This window comes from Podarcis muralis, chromosome 16, assembly GCF_964188315.1.
Source record: "Podarcis muralis chromosome 16, rPodMur119.hap1.1, whole genome shotgun sequence".
Classification (NCBI taxonomy): Eukaryota; Metazoa; Chordata; class Lepidosauria; order Squamata; family Lacertidae; genus Podarcis; species Podarcis muralis.
This window is the reverse complement of record NC_135670.1, coordinates 28,245,652-28,261,836: the sequence shown is the minus strand read 5'-3', so window position 1 is coordinate 28,261,836 and position 16,185 is coordinate 28,245,652. Positions and strand designations below refer to the sequence as shown.

Sequence of the window (16,185 nt, the reverse complement as noted above, 5' to 3'; positions counted from 1 at the left end):
CACGTCAAAGTGCAAGTAGATAAATAGGGACCGCTCCGGCGGGAAGGTAAACAGCGTTTCCATGTGCTGCTCTGGTTCGCCAGAAGCGGCTTAGTCATGCTGGCCACATGACCTGGAAGCTGTACGCCGGCTCCCTCAGCCAATAAAGCGAGATGAGTGCCGCAACCCTAGAGTCGGCCACGACTGGACCTAATAGTCAGGGGTCCCTTTACCTTTTTAAATAGATATATCTCCAGGGATAGTAAACCGGGGGGATTTGAGTTTAGGCGGAAGAGTTCTTTGCCAAGTCCATACTTCTACTGAAGGGAGACTTGCCTCCAGTCTCAATGATGCATTTGGGATGCATGGCGGTACAGAAAAAATCTGCCTTAGAAACTTTGATTGAACAGATTCCAAAGTGCTAAGGTGGTTACCAGTCGAAATCTGAGCCTCGTATAGTAGCTGTGCTAGGGGTTTAGCTTGGAAGACTTCTAGGGCTGATGGTATATGTTTGCCACCCTTTGTATGGAAAAAGCAAGTCAAAGTCTTGGCACTTTGGGATGCTTTTTCTTTTGCACATTTTTGGTGTGCTCCCCATGACCCCGTGGACTGGAAGATAAGGCCCAAATATTTGAAAGCTTTGACCTGTTCAATTGCCTGATTGCCCATACGCCAACTGTGGGGCCTATATTTTCTTGAGAAAACCATAACTTTGGTTTTCTGATAGTTTATGACCAGGTGTTCTCTCTGGCAATACACTGAGAATTCTCTTATCAATCTTTTCTGGCCTATTTTTGTTTGGAATAAGAAGACTGCATCGTCACCATATAATAGTACAGAGATTGGTTTTGAGGCCAGTTTAGGGGCATGGAACTCAGGAGATGTTAGGCACTGGACCATGTCGTTTAAGTATAGGTTAAAAAGTGCTGGAGCTAAAATTCATCTTTGCTTGACTCCCTTTGTGGCTGGTACAGATCCTGTAAGTTGGCCATTTGTAGAGCAACGCACTTTCAGCACAGTGTCTTTATAAAGGCAGTTAATCAGATATAATAATCTTTTGTCAATGCTTGAGGTTGATTCAGGACTTTAAACTGTGCTCTTATATCAAATTTCCTTTTCTGCCTATTCTGTAATGTTTTACTCTTGCTATGGCCATTGGCTAATGCGAGGCCGACAGCGCAGCCACTACAGCACAGAGGCTCTCACCCCTGGGGTAATGGGAAGGGAACTGCCTACCAAAGAGCTGGATGGCTGCGTTTCTCATGGCCCAGCTGGGGGAGCGGAGCGCCTCGAGAAATAACACCACCATGGGCGTAACGTACTGGTTCAGGGCTGTGCCAAGACCGGAGCCACGGACCAGGGTCTGCAGCACGTGGAGGGCCGAAACCTGTGCAGGAAAAAGGAAGAGAGGTTGTTTTGCAGCTTAACATCCAGGGAAGCTGCAGTGGTGCCATGTTAGGAGTGCTGCTCTGTTCCACCACACCAGCAGCTACTAACATCCTTCCTAAGTGAATCGGGCCCAGGACCCCTTCTGGGGCTACAAAAGAAACACAACATTTTAAAAATTATTTTTCTTGGTGGGGGGCGTTCTGCTCCCTCACCTTAAAAACAAAACCAGCGCAAGTTTTATTATGCGCTCAGCATCTATGCGTATAATCTCCTGCGCTTCATTTTGTTTTTTAATGTTCAAGACCGAAAGCAATGTCAATTAGGGTATAAATATATATACAGATGGGACGCAGGTGGCGCTGCGGGTTAAACCACAGAGCCTAGGACTTGCCAATCAGAAGGTCAGCGGTTCGAATCCCGCGACGGGGTGATTCGGCCCCTGCTCCTGCCAACCTAGCAGTTTGAAAGCACCTCAAAGTGCAAGTAGATAAATAGTTACTGCTCCGGTGGGAAGGTAAATGGCGTTTCCGTGCGCTGCTCTGGTTCGCCAGAAACAGCTTAGTCATGCTGGCCACATGACCCGGAATCTGTACGCCGGCTCCCTCGGCCAATAAAGCGAGATGAGCACCGCAACCACAGAGCCGGTCATGACTGGACCTTTTATATTCAGACACAAATTACTTTCCTCCCATCCGTGAACAGCACCTCAGGACTCAGGATATTTAAATCACAATACATTTTACAACTCTTCTGTTCAACATAGTACAGTGGTACCTCGGTTGTCAAATGCTTCAGAAGCCCAAAGTTTCAGTTTTCGAACGCCAGAAATCGGAAGTGAATGCTTCCGTTTTTGAACATGCCTTGGAAGTTCAAGCAGCTTCTGAGGTGCGTTTCTCCATTTTCTCAATGGATTTTGCCGACTGCCCCACTGCGCCTTGGTTGTCAAACGTTTTGGAAGTCGAACGGTCTTCCGGAACGGATTACATTCGACAACTGAGGTACCACTGAGGTATTCAATTGAATAATTTTTCTTTTATGGTGTCCTTTGTGATCCATAAGGGACGCGGGTGGCGCTGTGGGTAAAAGCCTCAGCGCCTAGGCCTTGCCGATCGAAAGGTCAGCGGTTCGAATCCCCGCGCCGGGGTGCGCTACCGTCGTTCGGTCCCAGCGCCTGCCAACCTAGCAGTTCGAAAGCACCCCTGGGTGCAAGTAGATAAATAGGGACCGCTTACTGGCGGGAAGGTAAACGGCGTTTCCATGTGCTGCGCTGGCTCGCCAGATGCAGCTTTGTCACGCTGGCCACGTGACCCGGAAGTGTCTCCAGACAGCGGTGGCCCCCGGCCTCTTAAGTGAGATGGGCGCACAACCCTAGAGTCTGTCAAGACTGACCCATACGGGCAGGGGTACCTTTTTGTGATCTATAAATCAAAACTAATTAGAAGAAGAAGAAGAGTTTGGATTTGATATCCCACTTTATCGCTACCTGAAGGAGTCTCAAAGCGGCTAACATTCTCCTTTCCCTTCCTCCCCCACCTCTGTGAGGTGAGTGGGGCTGAGAGACTTCAGAGAAGTGTGACTAGCCCAAGGTCACCCAGCAGCTGCATGTGGAGGAGCGGAGACGCGAACTCGGTTCCCCAGATTACGAGTCCACCGCTATTAACCACTACACCACACTGGCTCTCAATTACTCCATTACTGTGATCCGCATTTCAATTTTTCTTACTCCATCTAACCCCTCTTTGACTGATGCTGTAAAAAGGCCAAACCATTTTCTGTTTACTTGGAACTGACCCTTCCAGGTTCCTGGCTAGTGATGAAATCAATGAACAGATTCTGCCCTGCCAAAAACCTGCCCGCCATTCTTTGACCTTCCATTACTTGTTCTCTTTTACCTGAGGCAAGTCCACCGTCTGGTCCCAATCTACGGGGAGAGGCTCGCCGGCTAAAGCCAGCAGCCTCTGAACGCAGTTTGCCAGGAGAGGACGTGTCTTGGAGGGGTCTTCCCCAACCACGATGCACAGGAAGAGCATGGGGAAGCCAGCTGCCCTGCGGGTGATGGAGCAGTTCCTGGGGCTGCTTAACAAAGCCAAACCCTGGAAAGAAAAAGAAGCCCCCCCCAACCCAGTTGACAAGTGGTTAAATGACCCAAAAACAGGCCGCGATGTGCCTGATGTTGTCAGGGAAGCCCAGAAGACCTGAGCACCACAGCACTGTCCTCTCCTGTGGTTCCCAGAAAACTGGTACTCAGCAGCACTGCTGCCTCTGAACGTGGAGGTAGTTCAGGGATAGAATCACAGAATTGTAGAGTTGGAAGGGACCCAAGGGTCATCTAGTCCAACCCCCCGCAATGCAGGTCATGTCAGGCTAAGCATCCATGACAGGTGGCCATCCAACCTCTACTTAGAAGCCTCCAAGGAAGGAAAGACCACCACCTCCTGAGGGAGACCATTCCACTGTCGGAACTATTCTTATCTGGTGACTGGGGGACCATATAACACTGGTCTTGAAAGACCTACATTGGCTCCCAGTACGTTTCCGAACACAATTCAAAGTGTTGGTGCTGACCTTTAAAGCCCTAAACGGCCTCGGCCCAGTAGACCTGAAGGAGCGTCTCCACCCCCATCGTTCTGCCCGGACACTGAGGTCCAGCGCCGAGGGCCTTCTGGCGGTTCCCTCATTGCGAGAAGCAAAGCTACAGGGAACCAGGCAGAGGGCCTTCTCGGTAGTGGCACCCGCCCTGTGGAATGCCCTCCCATCAGATGTCAAAGCGATAAACAACTACCTGACATTCAGAAGACATCTTAAGGCAGCCCTGTTCAGGGAAGTTTTTAACGTGTGATATTTTACTGTATTTTTGGTTTCTATGGAAGCCGCCCAGAGTGGCTGGTGAGGCCCAGCCAGATGGGCGGGGTATAAATAAATTATTATTATTATTATTATTATTATTATTATTATTATTATTATTATTATTATCGTAATTCTATGTCCAGGGCAGCTGTTTACCAGCTGCATCTGGTACGCAGGCTGAGACCCTACCTGCCCGCGGACTGTCTTGCCAGAGTGGTGCATGCTCTGGTTATCTCCCGCTTGGACTACTGCAATGCACTCTACGTAGGGCTACCTTTGAAGGTGACCCGGAAACTACGATTAATCCAGAATGCGGCAGCTAGACTGTTGACTGGGAGCAGCCGCCGAGACCACATAACACCGGTCCTGAAAGATCTTCATTGGCTCCCAGTACGTTTCCGAGCAGCATTCAAAGTGTTGGTGCTGACCTTTCAAGCCCTAAACGGCCTTGGCCCTGTATACCCGAAGGAGCATCTCCACCCCCATCGTTCAGCCCGGACACTGAGATCCAGCACTGAGGGCCTTCTGGTAGTTCCCTCGCTGCGAGAAGTGAGGTTACAGGGAACCAGGCAGAGGGCCTTCTTGGTAGTGACGCCTGTCCTGTGGAACGCCCTCCCAGCAGATGTCAAGGCAATAAACAACTATTTTACTTTTAAAAGACACCTGAAGGCGGTTTAGGGAAGTTTTTAATGTCTGACGCTGTATTGTTTTTGATATTTGGTTGGAAGCCGCCCAGAGTGGCTGGGGAGACCCAGTCAGATGGGCAGGGTATAAATAATAAATTATTGTTATATTATATAAGAAAGTTTTTCCCCTGGTGTTTAGTCAGAATCTCCATTCTTGTAGCTTGAAGCCATTGGTTTGGGTCTAGGATAGACCCTAGTTTCAGGGGCGGCCAGGGTGGTTTCAGGCTACAAATCCCATCAGCCAGAGCTAGCATGGCCAACGGTCAGGGATTATGGGAGTCAAAAACACCGGGCGGGAGCACATGTAACCACGCCTTGTCCTGGTTAAGTGTTGGGGTTAGAGGCAAAGAAAGGAAGAGCTGGGACACAGGCAATATATAGGTTGGCCAACCTGTGTCTTCCAAGGCAAAGAGACACAGCTCAGTGGTGGACCATCTGCTCTGCAGGCAGAAAGTCCCAGGTTTGAAACCTGGACTCTCCGGATAGGGCTGGGGAAAACTTTGTTTGGACGGTCCCTACCAGTCAGTGTAGACAGAAATGAATGGACCAACGCCTGACTCCATATAAGGCAGCCTCTCCCCTTTCTATTTAATTCAGCATTTTAATTGGAACCATGAGGACTAGAATCTTACTCTCATATTTTTTTTTAAAGGGGAAGGGGCATAGCTCAGTGGAAGAGCACCTGCTTTGCATGTTCTCTGTCTGAAACCCTGCAGTGTACATTTCTCAGCACAATGTAAAGTGTTGGTGCTGAGCTTTAAAGCCTTAAACAGCCTCAGCCCAGTATTCCTGAAGGAGCATCTCCACCCCATTGTTCAGCCCGGACAATGAGGGCAGTTCCCTAGAGGTGAAGTTAGAGGGAACCTGGCAGAGTACCTTCTCAGTGGTGGCTCCCTCCCTGTGGAACGTCCTCCCATCAGATGTCAAGGAAATAAACATCTGATTTTTAGAAGAAATCTGAAGGCAGCCCTGTTTAGGGAAATTTTTAATGTTTGATGTTTTATTGTGTTTTTAATATTCTGTTGGGAGCCACCCAGAGTGGCTGGGGAGGCCCGGCCAGATGGGCAGGGTATAAGTAATAAATGATTATTACTATTATTATTATTATGGAGCTACTGCCAGTCAGTGCATACAATACTGCACAAGGTGGACCAGTGGTCTGACTCAGTATAAAGCAGCTTCCTATGTTTTTAACCTAGATGGGATGTTTAATAGTCAAGGTACCTGCTCCAATGCTGTCTTTGGTATATCCTGGAGCTCTGGGTCTGGGTGACTTAGCAAAGCGGCAGAGAATTTAGTGAATCCCAGGCTGCAGCCTTCCACCGCTCCCTAAAGAAAACAAAACGAACGAGTCAGCTCCCTTACTGGTCAGTAGAAGGCTGCCAACGGACAACCTTAAAAATCCAGGCAATACTGATAAAGAAACTTGAGAAATGTGGAAAGCGAGAGGATAAAAAGGAGAGGGGACAAAATAAGGCCACATCTACATTAAATTTATATTAAAGCAATATGATACCACTTTAAACAGTCACAGCTTCCTCCAAAAAATCCTGGGAGTTGTAGTTGTTAAGGGTGCTGAGAGTCGTTAGGAGGCTCCTATTCAGAGGGACGCGGGTGGCGCTGTGGGTTAAACCACAGAGCCTAGGACTTGCCGATCAGAAGGTCGGCGGTTCGAATCCCCGCGACAGGGTGAGCTCCCGTTGCTCGGTCCCTGCTCCTGCCAACCTAGCAGTTCGAAAGCATGTCAAAGTGCAAGTAGATAAATAGGTACCACTCTGGTGGGAAGGTAAATGCCATTTCCCTGCGCTGCTCTGGTTCGCCAGAAGTGGCTTAGTCATGCTGGCCACATGACCCGGAAGCTGTACACCGGCTCCCTCGGCCAATAAAGCGAGATGAGCATCGCAATCCCAGAGTTGGCTACGACTCGACCTAATGGTCAGGGGTCCCTTTACCTTTACCTTTATTCCCCTATCAGAACTATACTTCCCAGAGTGATTTAACAATCCATCCTTCATCACAGGGAACTCTGGGAATTGCGACTCTGTTAGGGATCTCCTAACAACTCTCAGCACCCTTAACAAACTACAACTCCCAGGAACATCAGGGTGGTGTACAGCAATGAGTATGCTACAACTGATTTATTTTTTTTGGTGCAAGAATCTAACAGGCCTCCTGAAATGCGAGCTGCCTCCAGCAGAAGCCAGAGCCGACATGAACAGCCGTTGTTAACGACCACCATTTTGCTTTCCCCCCCAATGCCCCAAACGAGCCTTGTTAATTAAGGGTCACAGTATACATACATTTAATGTAACTGGCTTCCTCCAAAGACTCGTGGGAAATGTGTCGCTTGCCCATCACAGAGCTATGGTCCCCCCCGAACCCTTAACAAAGTTCCCAGAATTCTTCGGGGGAAGCCATTTGTATTCATAAAGACAGCACAAAAAGCATGGCAGCCCCTATTTTTGGCTGTATCCACCTCTCCACACACCCCAACCCCCCCCCCCCCGAATTACACCGAATTGAGGCATTCTGGGGTGAAACAAAATGGCAGCTACCACCAACTGGTGCTGTGTGCTCTGCTGCTGCTATAAGACACTTGTAAACCTACAAAACACGAATCTAAGCAAGGCTTTGAAGAGCCCGTTTAGACTTCAGCTGTACCAGCAGGAAGGCAACCTTACCCAATGGCGGCACGTCAGCAAGATTTCCTGGAACGCCTCAGCAGCCATCTTTACAACCTGGAGAGGCAGGAGACAGCCTGCCGGGGGCGCCAGGGGCAGAATCTTCTCTGCTAGGCCTCCCAAAAGCAGCCCGATTTCCTTGGTAGTTAAAAAGAATAGAATTTGTGAGATTGGGAGGGGAGAAGTCTGACGAATAAGGGAGCCCTCTCTTCTCTTGTGTTGGGGATGAGTCCAGTGCATCTAATTCCCCAGAGAGTGCCATGATACCTTCGCAATTTGGGTGGCGGTGTTAAGCTTTATAGTCCTATACAGCGGTACCTCAGGTTAAGTACTTAATTCGTTCCAGAGGTCCGTACTTAACCTGAAACTGTTCTTAACCTGAAGAACTACTTTCGCTAATGGGGCCTCCTGCTGCTGCCGCGCCGCCAGAGCACAATTTCTGTTCTCATCCTGAAGCAAAGTTTTTAACCTGAAGCACTATTTCTGGGTTAGTGGAGTCTGTAACCTGAAGCGTATGTAATCTGAGCGTATGTAACCCGAAGTACCACTGTATGGTCCTTTTCAGCTGGTCCTCTGCTTCGTCCTACTTTTTTCAGCCCCCTGATCAGCCTCCCTAATACTCCTCCTCCTCATTCTCAATTTGTATACCGTCTTTCTATCTTACAATACTCAAGGCAGTTTACAAGTTGAAGAAACAAAAAATGTACATCTTATAACAATCTAACGCAATACAAAAATGTGATAATAAAACGTAACTTTAAAATAGGTAACATATCAATAAAGTAACATTCAACAATCATTAGAATAGTATTAAATAATAATAATAACATATAAAAGTTAAACGGAAATCCACTCAGCAGTTACAATAAATAATTTCTAAACTACAGTCATACCTCATGTTACGTTTGCTTCATGTTACTTTCTTTCAGGTTATGTCCCGTGGCAACCCGGAAGTACCGGAAAGGGTTACTTCCGGGTTTCACCGCTCGCACATGCGCAGAAGCGCAAAATAACGTCACGCGCATGTGCAGAAGTGGCGAATTGCAACCCGCGCGTGCGCAGACGCGCCGCTGTGGGTTGTGCTCTTTTCATGTTGCGAACGGGCCTCCGGAACGGATACCACTGTATAATCAATAAAACAACGGCAAGCCACAATACATAAAACAATACAATACAAAGTGAGAAGCAGAGACTAGAGGGTGCGGCAAGGCAGGTGGAAAGAGGCCTTGCCTGATGGAGTTTCTCCCCTCACCTGTCTCCCACCCCTGTAGGAAACACTCACTCCTTGTTTAAAGTGCTGTGAAGTTCCTTCAAAGCCTATTTTCCATTAGCCCCACCATGCTTCAATTTCGCTCCTCTCTGTCCTATTCATTAAGCCTTATTCGTCTCTCCCTTTCTTTAGATTTCTTTTTTGAGTCAGTTTGTTACTCTCCATGGTGCTATCGGCCCTCCTGCCTCTTGGCTCCTTGTTGCTTAACTTCACAACATACTGGGACCTCTCCCTGGCTCGTTCCTCTCTGTGGTTCTGACCCCAGCCAAACTGACCATGTCCCTTTCCCTCAAAGAAACCGGCCTGAAAAATGGTTTAGTTCCCTGAGAAACAGAACATTTCCAGCTGTCGAGACAGCTCAGTTAATTGATGTTGGAGGTGCCCACCATCAGCTACGAATTTAACCCAACTCCCCACCCCCCAGCCCCTGCCATGAAACACTCTCAAAACTGCTCACTTTCACTGAGACCCAGCAACAGGTCAGGATCAGACTGTGCTCCTCCGAGAGTAGAACTGAATCGTCCTCATTAGGCAGCCCAGGATCCTTCCCCACATGGATAAGGAAACTGATCGCATTCCCCATGTCTGCAAATGAAGGAGCTGCAGCTGCAACCAAACCAAGAAGGGGTTAGGAAGTTGTGCTAAGAATACGGAGAAACAGCAGCCAGTTTATATGTTTAAAACACAGTAGAAACCCTATTTATTTATCTATCTATCTATCATCTATCTATTTATTTATGACAAAGTAATAATCATAAAAAACAAGAATAAAAATGTGCACCCCACCACCGAGACCATTCCATTGTAACTATCCAACCTCCCAAAATTTCAACATCTCTTGCGATGGTTTGACCCCTTTCCATACAAATTCCACAAACACACTCAATATCGCCTCAGAATCATTTCTCCTGCATATTCCCCATCTTACCTTAATGGCACATGTTAATTTATCATTAACAGCTATACCCCACACCTCTTTATACCGTTCTTCCATTTTATATTCTATTTTTTTAAAAAAATAATATTTATTAAAAGTTTAAAGATTACAGAAAAAAGAGAAAACAACAAAAAGATTCAACAAAACACACTACAATACATAAAAAGGTACATAAAAACCAATACAACAATACAACAACAAAAAACACAGATCCCATATTCCATATCTTTATCTTTCATTTGCTTGTTTCATTGACCTCCTCACACCTCCCTTTTTGTGTTCTAGTTTAATTAATTGTTTCAGCAAATTCTTTCCATCTTTCTCAATTTTTGTTGAGTAATTTATCTTAACAGTCTAACCTATTAATTAACTCAGCAAATCCTTTCCATCTTTCACTATATTCTGTTATTCAATTTGCCTTAATTTATTTAACCTTATCTTACCATAAAATACCTTAAAGCTTAATGCTTATTTAGACATAACTCCTTATATCATTTCTACTAAAGCCAGATAGTTTCATTCCAACATTTCCCCTAATATTCATTAATTTTACACTAATTCCCAAAATAAAAAAATTTCTTTATAAACTTTCTTCCAATCTTCATCCAACGTCTCTTCTTCCTGGTCTCGGGTTATGTCAGTCCTTACTGTCCTTCCATTTTATATTCTACTTGCCCCTTCCACTTCCTGGCTATAATAATAATTCGTGCAGCTGTCAATAAATTTGTGAGCAACTCCTCCTTTTAAAAATTTAACGCCTCCATTGGTGCAGGAGAGCTGAACCGGATAAGGACTGTGGTTCCAGGTGTGTGTGTGTGAAGGGGGTTTAACTGAGCTGCTTATCTCATCAAATCAACTCCCCTGGCAAGGCTCTTACTAGCCATGGTTATGACACCATCCGGTAACGTCTTTTAAATTGATTCATCCATTATCTTTATATCTCGCCTCTCCCTAAAGGGTTCCAAATGGAACACACAGTTCTCCTTCTTCCATTTCATCTTCACTACAACCTTGCAAGGTAGGGGCTAGATTGGGGGAGAGAGCACAACCAATGAGCTTCGTGCACGATTGGGATATGTACCAACTAACTCCTACTCATAGGAGACCCGATGCAATTAACGGACAGCTTGTTATCTGGAAGATTTCAAAAGCGGTTTAAGGTAGATAAAATAGGGATGCTAAAGCTGATGTCTGAGGTCGTGAATAGCTCAGTGATTAAGTGAAATGGATGGTGAGTGAGATTGGATGAATTATTTTATGAATATACTGCCTTGATATAATACCTTTTTCTCCAATGAGCTCATGGTGGTTCTCCCCTCTCCTTGTTTAATCCCCTGTGAAGTAGGTTAGGCTGAAAGGTGAGCTTCATGGCCAAGTGGGGATATGAACCCTATTCTCCCAGGTCCTGGGTCGCGCTGTGGGTTAAACCACAGAGCCTAGGACTTGCGGATCAGAAGGTTGGCGGTTCGAATCCCTGCGACAGGGTGAGCTCCCATTGCTCAGTCCCTGCTCCTGCCAACCTAGCAGTTCGAAAGCACGTCAAAGTGCAAGTAGATAAATAGGTACCGCTCTGGCTGGAAGGTAAACGGCATTTCTGTGCGCTGCTCTGGTTCACCAGAAGCGGCTTAGTCATGCTGGCCACATGACTCGGAAGCTGTACGCCGGCTCCCTCGGCCAATAAAGTGAGATGAGCGCCGCAACCCCAGAGTCGGCCACAACTGGACCTAATGGTCAGGGGTCCCTTTACCTTTACCTCCCAGGTCCTAGTCTAGATTCAGGTAGGTAGAGACCAGACGTAACATGGACACTGTTACCAGAGCCTGCAATAAACCCACATGCGAACTTTGCTGCCACATACACCCAGACAACACTATCACTGGACCCAACAACATCAAACATACCACCTCAGGCCTATTTAATTGCTCATCTTCTAACATTGTGTATGCCATCAAATGCCAACAGTGCCCTTCAGCTCTCTATATTGGACAAACAGGCCAAACCCATTGCCAAAGGATAAATGGACATAAATTTGACATCAGGAATCACTAGACAGAGAAGTCAGTAGGAGAACACTTCAATCTTCCAGGACATTCAACACAGGATCTCAAAGCAGCTGTCTTATTACAAAGAATTTCAGAAATAGACTTGAAAGAGAAGTTGCTGAATTACAACTTATTACTAAACTGAAAACTATGGAGAGACCTGGTCTGATTAGAGATATTGGATTCTTTTCTCATTACATATGCTAAAGCTTTTTGGTCATCTGCATACTATCCCTTGCTTTTTCCTGTAGGACTAATTGCAGTTGTTAACAGTCATCAACAGATTTACCATACCCATTCAGTCAATCACCCATCTCCTGCTACACTTTTGAGAAAAACCCCACCCCACCCTACCACTAAATATAAGTGTCTGGTGACTTCTTTTTCAGTGTATCTGAAGAAGTGTGCATGCACATGAAAGCTTATACCCAGAACAAACTTAGTTGGTCTCAAAGGTGCTACTGGACAATTTTTTAATTTTTTAATTTAGGTCCTAGTCTAACACTCTAATCCAGGGGTCTGCAATGTGCGGCTCATGGGCTGGATGCGGTCCATGAAGACCATTTTACCGGCCCACAAGCAGCTCCTGAACCAAGCTGCCTGCTCAGCGAGTCCCCCGTGTGCTGCGTGGGGACTCGCCAAGCGGCACCGGAAATTGCTTCTGCGCAGACGCAGATACTGGAAATCACGTCTGCACATGTCCAGACACTTCCAATCACTTCTGCCAGGCACAATTTTTGGCATCTGGGCATGCACAGAAGCAATTCCCAGCATCACGGACATGCGCAGACGCGATTTCTGACGTCGCGCTGCGCCAGTCTGGCCCACGGACGATCTCCGTGGGAGTGATCTGGCCCATAGCCGGTAAACCTTGCCGACCCCTGCTCTAACCACTACACCACACTGGCACCAAGGAAGGAAGGGAAGGGAACAGGTGATTTAAAAGGGGGTGGGCCATCCAGATGGATGGAGAACATAAAGATCTCTGCACACTGTTTTGAAGACCTGCGTAGAAAGGCTTACAGTCAAATGGGCTGGCAGCTGTTTTGCATCTTTCTGGTCTCACCTTGCTGGTCTAAGCTTGAGGGCCGCTTGCTCTGCAACACTCCCAAAAGCAAATTGCTGACGTCTCTCACGGCGTTCACCAAACTGCTAAGGAAAAGCCGCCAGCTCTCCGCCTGCTCTGGTTTCAACATTGAGGTTGCCACCTCTGGGACCTCCAGCAGACATTGCCTCAGAGCAGAAATCACCCCTGCTGGGACAAAGCATGCTGGTTAAGGCAACGTCCGAACATACATTTGAAGCAGTATTATACCACTTTCAACAGTCATGGCTTCTTCTCCCCAGAGAATCCTGGGAAGAGTGGCTTAACAGATCTGCCTCCTTCCCCAGGAGACTCTGGGAATTGTAGTTCTGTGAGGGGAGGAGGGGTCTCCGAAGAACTCTCAGCACTCTGAACAAGCCACAATTCCCAGGATCCTTTGCAAGAAGCCATGACTGGTGAACGTGGTACACCACTGCTTTGAATGTCTAGTGCAAATGGGGTCTAGGAGCCCCCCCACAACCATCAGTTAATATTCCATGCCCCTCATGAGTTCCGGAGGGGGTCTGTTCTCCATAGGGGTCTTTCCCCTTAAGTTTTTAATTTTGTACACAAAAGTTTTTCCACAGTATTTTCACATCAGCCTTGTGAGGTAGGAGTAGCCTATGAGAGATGACTAGCCCAAGGTTATTCAGTGATCTTTGTGGCCCAGTGGGGAAATTGTTATTACTGGTAGTAACAGTAACGCATAAAAAGCAATGAAAATAATGGTGTTTTTTTAATTTTAAAAGCAAACCAAATATTACGACAACTTCTCATTCCAACATTGCCAGAAACAATGGGTTGCACCCAACACGAGCCTTACTCAAAGTAGACTCATTGAAATGAACGTAGATAACTTAGGTCCATAAATTACTCTGAGCAAAAAACTGAGTATGTTTCAGCCACCCAATGCCTGGGTGAAAAGGAATGTTTTAAGAAATCCCTTCTAAAGGATAATAATGGGAGGGATCAAGTGCAGCTCGCTGGTGAGATCATTCCATAAACAGGGAACCACCACAGAGAGGGCCCTGTTGCAAACCCATCCCTCCCTCTCTCTCAGTTCCCAAGCAATCCTGCCCTGCTTCAAGCAAACCCCCAAGCCCCAAGGCGCTGACCATGTATCGGTGAGGTGTGGGCTGCCAATAACAAGTCGTGGCCAGCCCTGGTGAAATGTGTCCGCAGCTCGCCAAGGAGATGATTGAGGAAGGCCTGGTAGAGACATGTCCCAGGCGGATCTTCCTTTGCCCCCGGCAACATTCGTTTCAACACAAGATTGTCTGTTCTGGTGGAGGAAAAACAGCGAAGGTAGTTAGAAGAGGGAAAGGAGCAGCTGTTCCTTCAAAAACTAAAGTACAGTGGTACCTCAGGTCGCATACGCTTCAGGTTACAGACTCCGCTAACCCAGAAATAGTGCTTCAGGTTAAGAACTTTGCTTCAGGATAAGAACAGAAATCGGGCTCTGGCGGCGCAGCAGCAGCAGGAGGCCCCATTAGCTAAAGTGGTGCTTCAGGTTAAGAACAGTTTCAGGTTAAGAACAGACCTCCAGAACGAATTAAGTACTTAACCTGAGGTACCACTGTACAGTTGTACCTTGGTTTTCAACCGCCTTGGGAGCCGAACGTTTTGGCTCCTGAATGATCGAAAACCAGAAGCGATTGTTCCGTTTTTTTAATGTTCTTTTGGAAGCTGAATGTCCGGCAGGGCTTCCGATTGGCTGCAGGATCTTCCTACAGCCAATCGGAAGCTGCGCCTTGGTTCCCTAACGTTTCGGAAGTCGAACGGACTTCCGGAATGGATTCCATTTGATTTCCAAGGTATGTCTGTATTCTGGACAAGAAGAGGCTGAGTAACAAACAAAAGCATAACTCCAAACCAGGATGGGGCAGCCATAGATTGGGAAACAAACTTCCAGGCCTCTCTGGCCTTCACTAGGGCTGGGTGGTATCTGGTTTTGAACACTGCATGCTAAACATCGTGATATACCAATATATCACAATGTCTGAAATAAGGATGGAGCTATGGAGCGATGCACTGGCTGTCTCAATGGTTTTTCCTGCGTTGTGATTTTTGCCAGCGCCTGCTCTTGTGATTCGCTGCCCCCCTGCATGAGGCAGGGGAGAGCAGAGTCGGCAGAGTTAACAGAAAAGAAGAAGAGAGTTTGGATTTGATATCCCGCTTTATCACTACCCGAAGGAGTCTCAAAGCGGCTAACATTCTCCTTTCCCTTCCTCCCCCACAACAAACACTCTGTGGGGTGAGTGGGGCTGAGAGACTTCAGAGAAGTGTGACTAGCCCAAGGTCACCCAGCAGCTGCATGTGGAGGAGCGGAGACGCGAAGCCGGTTCCCCAGATTACGAGACTACCGCTCTTAACCACTACACCACACTGGCTCTCAGGAATCAGCTAGCTCCATGGTTTCCCCCACATTGTGATTTTTGCATAGCGTGCGCACGCACACACACACATATCATGATTCAAGATATGTTGCCAGGTCAAAAATTACGAAACCGGTATCACGATATGGATTTCAGTTTGGGATAATATTATTGATACATCGCCCAATCCTAGTCCAACACATCCTCCTGAGCCAAACTCCTTCATAGCTCTCCCAAACTTCCAAGCCCAAACAGGGTTAAATTCTGTAAAAGGCTCAAATGGTCATTTAATAAAATGGTTCAGAGAACAAATATTCTACTTCTGGAGGATGGTTTTCATCAGCACCGCTCCTGCTTCCGCCTCTGGGACTCTGGGGCTGCACATGGCTTCCTGTGCCCGTTCGAAGAGAGCCACAGCAATGGATTCTGGGAAAGCAGGTGGGAAGTAGCGGACGAGCAGCTCGGATGCCAGATCACGGATCTGCCATGGAAGAGGGGAGAGAGATAGTTAAACGAGGACAATGGGCAATGTTCAGAACAGAAGAAGAAGAAGAGTTTGGATTTGATATCCCGCTTTATCACTACCCTAAGGAGTCTCAAAGCGGCTAACATTCTCCTTTCCCTTCCTCCCCCACAACAAACACTCTGTGAGGTGAGTGGGGCTGAGAGACTTCAAAGAAGTGTGACTAGCCCAAGGTCACCCAGCAGCTGCATGTGGAGGAGTGGGGAATCGAACCCAGTTCACCAGATTACGAGACTACCGCTCTTAACCACTACACCACACTGGCTTGGCCTATGCGCAAAGAAAGATGCTAGGTCCAAAATCCCTACTGTGCCGAAGGAAAATCACCAGACTCTGAAGCTGAGCGTATATCATTTTTTTTTTAGGATGGGG

At 47.1% G+C, this 16,185-nt stretch overlaps 1 protein-coding gene across 7 annotated transcripts in view; it reads right to left on the bottom strand.

Moving 5' to 3' along the window:
* Positions 1 to 16,185, bottom strand: part of LOC114586291 (tRNA (32-2'-O)-methyltransferase regulator THADA-like) — a 58,725-nt gene that overhangs the window by 13,758 nt on the left and 28,782 nt on the right. For all 7 annotated transcript variants that reach the window (XR_013391077.1, XM_077920850.1, XM_077920849.1 and 4 more), the window contains 8 exons: positions 15,611 to 15,771; positions 14,031 to 14,197; positions 12,898 to 13,083; positions 9,310 to 9,458; positions 7,583 to 7,720; positions 6,126 to 6,230; positions 3,261 to 3,461; positions 1,216 to 1,366 (listed from right to left, as the gene is read on the bottom strand). Coding sequence is in view for 6 of the 7 variants with exons in the window: in XM_077920850.1 (XP_077776976.1) it covers positions 1,216 to 1,366; positions 3,261 to 3,461; positions 6,126 to 6,230; positions 7,583 to 7,720; positions 9,310 to 9,458; positions 12,898 to 13,083; positions 14,031 to 14,197; positions 15,611 to 15,771 (1,258 nt within the window). In the remaining variant the exon portion in view is untranslated. The remainder of the gene's footprint in view (positions 1 to 1,215; positions 1,367 to 3,260; positions 3,462 to 6,125; positions 6,231 to 7,582; positions 7,721 to 9,309; positions 9,459 to 12,897; positions 13,084 to 14,030; positions 14,198 to 15,610; positions 15,772 to 16,185) is intronic.